This window comes from Melanotaenia boesemani, chromosome 14 (assembly GCF_017639745.1).
Source record: "Melanotaenia boesemani isolate fMelBoe1 chromosome 14, fMelBoe1.pri, whole genome shotgun sequence".
In the NCBI taxonomy this organism is placed as follows: Eukaryota; Metazoa; Chordata; class Actinopteri; order Atheriniformes; family Melanotaeniidae; genus Melanotaenia; species Melanotaenia boesemani.
The window spans coordinates 30,049,349-30,055,408 of record NC_055695.1 but is presented as its reverse complement, the minus strand read 5'-3'; the positions used below and the strand labels follow the sequence as shown (position 1 = coordinate 30,055,408).

Sequence of the window (6,060 nt, the reverse complement as noted above, 5' to 3'; positions counted from 1 at the left end):
AGTAAGATAGCAAAGATGTAAATAAAGTTTTTACAGACCTTTGTGTGAAGCTCTATGTTAGTGGGCATAGGGACTGATGGGAGCCCAGGATGCTATTTGCTTTTGCAACTGAGCCAGTTGCTGAAGTTATTAGGACCCACCCTGATATTTATGGTGTTGCAAGTAACCTAAGACAGCATAAGATTTCTTTGTATGCAGATGATGTTTTATTATTTATTTCCTCACCAGAATTTTCAGTTACATCAGCCATCAGTGTTAATGTTGTTCAGAGACCATGTCACTGGGTCAGTTGCATCACTTTCCATCCCCTGGCTTGTCCCCCTTCTGGTGGGTAATTAAAGAGTTTAAAGTGTTTATTTATTCAGGTAAATTTGTTATTCTGATCCATGATGATTTAGAGAGTTGAATCTTTCTGATAGTTAGGATCTCTTTGAAATTATTTTACAATTTCAAATGTTTCCAATCCTGCTAAACAATAAAACTATTAAATAACTAAAACTCGTCTAGGGAATTTATCTGGAATCATAGGAAGACACAACTCAGTTTACAAAGCTGAAGTTGTGATTAGAGCAGAGAGAGCTGACAGTCCCAAATAACAGACTATATCAACGAGCCTCTCATTCTGATACTTGGAAGACTGGATGTGGGGTGATCCTAATTCAGCTTGGTTAGATATTAAAGCATTCAAACTGGATAAGCCATTAAATTAGGTCATCTTTCCTTTATGTATAACTGGAAACATTCAGAGATTGCAGATGACAATCTAATAGTAAGATTCAGAATATCTGGCTTGTTTCAGAAGCCAGTTCCAGGTCATTGAAAGATGAGTGGATACTGAGAGGAGAGACTGTTGCTTGTTTTATAATTATTTTGTTGATCTTATTTCTAAACCAGTGATTATTGTTTTTCCCACTGTGAACCAAACTGCTGTGCTATTTTATTGGGAATTTGTGGAGTAGGGTGTGGGGTATATTTGCACTAATAAGATGTGGTAATTAAAATAATAAATGTTAATAAAAGACAAACAAAAAACCAAAAATGCATAAACATTAGAGACTCAGTTCACACACTTGACTTCTGCTAATCTTGCTTCACAGCGTTGGTCTAAAACTGATCTATTTCTCTAAATAATTTTCACATTTCTGGTAGTTTTACACTATACTGTGCCCAATGAATGTTTACCATGCAGTATTATCTTATTAACATAAACATGTTTGTCTTCAAGATGCACATTAAATGGCCAAATAAATTGAATGTGAAAGCTTGATTAGATTTCGTTATTTTATTAATTAATTTGTTTTCATCTACATAATTGCAAGCACTGGCAGCTTATTTTCTTCTTCATAACTGCATGTGCTGGCAGCTCATCCAGAGTGAACCTGCCACACCATGAAGTTTAAACTGAGCATTAGAATAAAGAGGAAAGAGGATTTAAGTAACTTTGAATGTGGCACCGTTGTTGGTTTGACTATTTCAGAAACTGCTGATCTACTGGGATTTTCACACACAACCATAACCAAGAATTAATGCAATTCTGAAGGCAAAAGGGGTCCAGCCTGGTCCTAGCACGGTGGACCTGATAAAGTGGCCAGTGAGTGTATGTGGAACCACAACCTTTAGTTAAAGGTAAGTATAATATTAATAAATAGATGACCTCCACATCTTTCTGTCTATCTATCGTTTTAGAGGCTTATTGAACAATGTACTGCTTAATTCGTCGTAAAGTTGTGATTTATTGCTTTGTCCAGCATCCTCTATGTGAATATTGAAACCCATCTGGCTCTCCCTTGTGGAAATAGTTAGTAATTGCATCCCGGTGTGTCGCAGCGATTCGCGCATTCTTATAACGTCATCAACCTCAGACGCACAAGAAAGGCAAAGCCGCAGCAATAATGGTGAGAAATATGGTCGAAGGAATTAAGTTGTCTTCTTTTTCATATCAGATATCTTAGAGTGAATTAGTTACTGTCTTAAAGATATGTGCTAAGCTATTTGTGGTTTGGTTTGCTTGCTATCCCTTATTTTGGTCGACATGCAACTCGCTGCTAACGCTAACGTTAGCATGTCGTTTTGTTTCTCAGCTTTTCTACTCGTTTTTCAAATCGCTGGTGGGGAAGGACGTGGTGGTGGAGCTAAAAAACGACCTGAGGTTTGTTTTCACAATTTAATGTTTACACAATTATGCGATCTGTTTTAAGTCTCCACTATTTATTTGCTGAAGTGCGCTAGCACCTCCAGGCAGTGTAAATGGTTGTTGTAGGACTTTAAACAGAAGCTTTGAATGAACATTATCCTAAAGATAAATGAAATGTAACTTTTGTTATTCGAGTAAACCTGTAGTTGAATTCAGTAGAGGCACGTTGGATTATTATTACTCCCAGAAATTAAGTGAATTAGCGCAGCTTTAAAATTGCGTAACTTAAAGCTTCATTTATCGCATTTTGTGTGTTGTAGAATTTGAATATCTATGAATCAGTGTGATATTTTTTTATTTCTACGTTTGTTTTGCAGCATCTGTGGAACGCTTCATTCTGTTGACCAGGTTGGATTTACAGATTTATTGAACATATTTAAAACAAAGCCTTTCAGCTGTTATCGTTTCTGACTTTGATGTCATCATCCTTTGTGTGTTTTAGTACCTGAACATCAAGTTGACAGACATCAGTGTCACAGACCCAGAGAAATATCCACACATGGTGAGTTTCACTGCCTGGAATCATCCAGCTTTCTGTTCACATATCAGGGCCCATAAAGACCCAGTCTCTCCACATTTCTTTAGCTTTTGGTAACTGTACACTCTTGTTTAAAGTCTTAAATACTCCAGCAGTAAAACAGAATCCAGATAAATGTGACCAAATAAATGCACATATTTGAACATGTGAGGATCCATGGAAACCCATATTGTGGTAATGAGAAGGTTACCATATATATTTCTTTATAGACTTAGTAGAAAAAACAAACTGATTTTATGTCTGCTGCCATTTTTATACAACCAACAGTTTCAGTGAAGTACCCATGAAGCATCTTGTAACCAATATGAGCAATGCCCACAAAACCACAGCAGTTCTGTCATCAGCTGTCCACTACAATCATTTGAACATGCAGTCTTACGTGTTTTTGGAAGCTTAATTGCATCATCTTGACATCAGACTGTGTCTTGTTTTAATGTGCTCCAGCTGTCTGTGAAAAATTGTTTCATCCGTGGATCGGTGGTGCGATACGTTCAGCTGCCGGCAGATGAAGTGGACACTCAGCTGCTGCAGGACGCAGCGCGAAAAGAAGCCATGCAGCAGAAGCAATGATCAGCCATGGGATGGGGGTCGGGGGTGGGGGCTTTGTAATTGTGGATGATGACTAGTTAAAGTTTTTGGGTTGATTTTTATTTTAAAGACGGGCTGCTCAGCTCAGGCTATGAGCAGTGTTGGTAATTAGGCTCTACTTTGTCACAGAAAACGTAAACACATTCCTGACAGTATGATCAATGGCAGTTAAGGGTCTTCAGTTGAGCCTGTTTGTTTGGTTTTTGGATGAAAAAAATCCAGTTAAATGTAAATTTGAGTTTAGAGAGAATGAGTAAACTCTGCTGTGGTGATTATGTTGACTATGACTTGTTAAAAAAAAAAAAAAGACTTTTTTTTTAATGCCATTTGGAAATAAAAGTTATTTATATTTTGATCATGTTCGGTGATTTTTCTCTTAATGATTATCTGATGATGATGGAGAAACTGATTTGACTGCATCATTTGCTGGGACCACATAGAAACCTTTCATTTTTGCATTATTAGAGAATTTAAGATGAAAATGTAAGCATTGTAGAGCACGATCTGAATAATCAAGAGTTCTGTTGACAGTAGTTACCATTTTAAAATACTGTAAAGCCAGCCGTGAGTGTGACTTTGTCACATTCGGAGGATGAAGTTATGCTTTCCTCATGTCAAAGCCTCACATGGTTTGATGTCATCAGCAGCTCAGGTGGCTGCAAATATACGTCTAATAATAGTAAGCAGTCCGTTTGTCGGCTGTGCGGCTCGGGTGCTTGTGCTGCAGTTTCACAAACATGCATGTGCACCAAAACTCCCCCGTGTCTGTTAACTTTGGCCTTTAATTATTAGGCAGAAGCCTTTTGGTGGATTATTTGATCTGCTGATAAAGTTTAGTAACAAGTTGTTCTCAACTCTTAAATTTGCATTACTTGAAATCAGCCTTAAAAATCATCGAAACTAGAAAGTTCAACGTTTGTATCCCGTGCTGCAGAGTAAAAACAGCAAATGTGAAACCTTTCTACATTAGCAGAGTCTTATATCCCTGTCTCAGTTTCATCTCGTATTAATTTTTTTTCTGTTTGACTTGCTGTCATGCAATCCCAAGAAACATCAAACGTTTGACGTGTTCACAGAAACATCGCTCACCGGAGATGAATTTGTTTGGTCCATGCTGAATAAAATAAGGGATGCAGGAATTTTTGTCCAACACCTGAAATGACAAAGTTCACAGTCGAGCTAAAAATGCGCTTCGTTTTCACTCCTTTTTGCTGTTTAGTATAAAATCCCGTCAGCTGTGAATGTGGTTTCCACTGTAGTCGTCTCATCTCAGAACGATGGGTCAGGACTGAAAACTTTTCACCCACATACTCAGGACCTCACAAACAACACACTCCAGTGGGTCTACATAGAAATCCAGAACTTTTATTTTACATTCATACATTTATAACGTACAATTACTTTAATGCGGTTTTAAAAAAAGCCCAATTCAAAAAAACATGTCTTGTAAATATACAATGATAAAGTTGCATGTTGTAAGGTTACTGACAAGCATTTAGAAATACATATACACACACACACTCATACATACACAGGAATCTAGGACGAGTGGCGTCCTTGAGTTGTACCTTAATAGAAGCTGGACTGAATGGAGAGGAATTCAGTCACCATAGAGAAAGGCACATTGAATACACAGTGTATCTACAAACAAAAAAAAAAAAACTTAACACTGACACAACTTTACTGTAGGGTCAAGAACAAAGAGCAAAAACTGTAAACTTTCACTTATGAAAAACAAATGAACAAAAACCAAAAAGTCACATCTATACAAACACATCCGAAGCAAAAGAAAAAGGTTGTCTTGGTTGTTACAAAGCCGTACCTTGAGATGCAGGTCAACACTTAAGATTGGCTCTGCCAGCAGAGAGCAATCCCACAGAGAATAACACAATATGTCACAATATTTATGTAGTCGCCCACTTCGGTTAGAGAACCTCATGCATATCTTCATCGGACAGCAACAGTCACCTGATATGTTTTTAGAGCAAATCCAATTACAATGTCCCGTTTTTCTGTTTGTTTTTGTCCTAATTTCATGTGAATGGCAACTTGACTGGAAGCAACATGTCTGTACATCATCATAAAAACGTATTGACAACTTTATACAACCACAAAGCCCGTTATCTTAAAATATATGTACCACTCGTCAATCAAAATTTGCAATACTTTCAGAAAAAGTAGTTCTCTTATATAAAATACTGTATTTAAAAAAAAAAACACATTGTTTACATTCCATCTTTCTGAGCAAAATAAAGCTTTATATACGTACCCTCAAATCCTAAAAACACTCCCACCGTACATATATATATATATTCCTGTCTATATATAAACAATAAAGTGACTAAGATGCCGTCAGAGGCTCTACGTTCACATGTAGTGGAAACCCGTTCAGAATGGCGTACACAGCCAATTTAAATTGTCTAATGAACACAGTGTGGCACTACAATTTTGGATGATTGTACAAGTTTTTTTTGTTTTGTTTTTGTTTTTTTGAAGGGGGCTTGGGGGTCTATAAATGCCATGGTCAAGATTGCCTCCATAAAACGTTTCCCTCATGTAGCTCAGCATGCTTTAGTCAAGTCAGTGGGCATGTCTGCCGTGGACATGCGGTATTGGACCTTTGTGTTGGTGATGGCGCCGTGCTTCTGTCGCAGGTGAAGCCGGAGCTGACTCTTGTGGCGGAAGTGCAAGTTGCATTTTTCACACTGGAAGGAAAGAAGAGCAACGTTATTCAAGGTTT

The 6,060-nt window shown here is 37.5% G+C and overlaps 2 protein-coding genes across 5 annotated transcripts in view; one reads left to right on the top strand and one right to left on the bottom strand.

The window, feature by feature from the left end:
* The first annotated feature begins 1,771 nt into the window (after positions 1 to 1,771).
* Positions 1,772 to 3,675, top strand: smx5. Its single transcript, XM_042006899.1, has 5 exons — positions 1,772 to 1,895; positions 2,082 to 2,149; positions 2,512 to 2,542; positions 2,637 to 2,696; positions 3,177 to 3,675. Exons 1-5 carry the CDS (start codon positions 1,893 to 1,895, stop codon positions 3,300 to 3,302), a joined length of 288 nt encoding a protein of 95 aa, XP_041862833.1. The 5' UTR covers positions 1,772 to 1,892; the 3' UTR covers positions 3,303 to 3,675.
* A 994-nt stretch (positions 3,676 to 4,669) lies between these two features.
* The window catches only part of bcl6aa (BCL6A transcription repressor a), a 31,479-nt gene continuing 30,088 nt past the window's right edge, over positions 4,670 to 6,060 (bottom strand). For all 4 annotated transcript variants that reach the window (XM_042006858.1, XM_042006857.1, XM_042006859.1 and 1 more), the window contains one exon: positions 4,670 to 6,025. In XM_042006858.1, the coding sequence (XP_041862792.1) occupies positions 5,882 to 6,025 (144 nt within the window). In that variant the 3' untranslated portion in view covers positions 4,670 to 5,881. The remainder of the gene's footprint in view (positions 6,026 to 6,060) is intronic.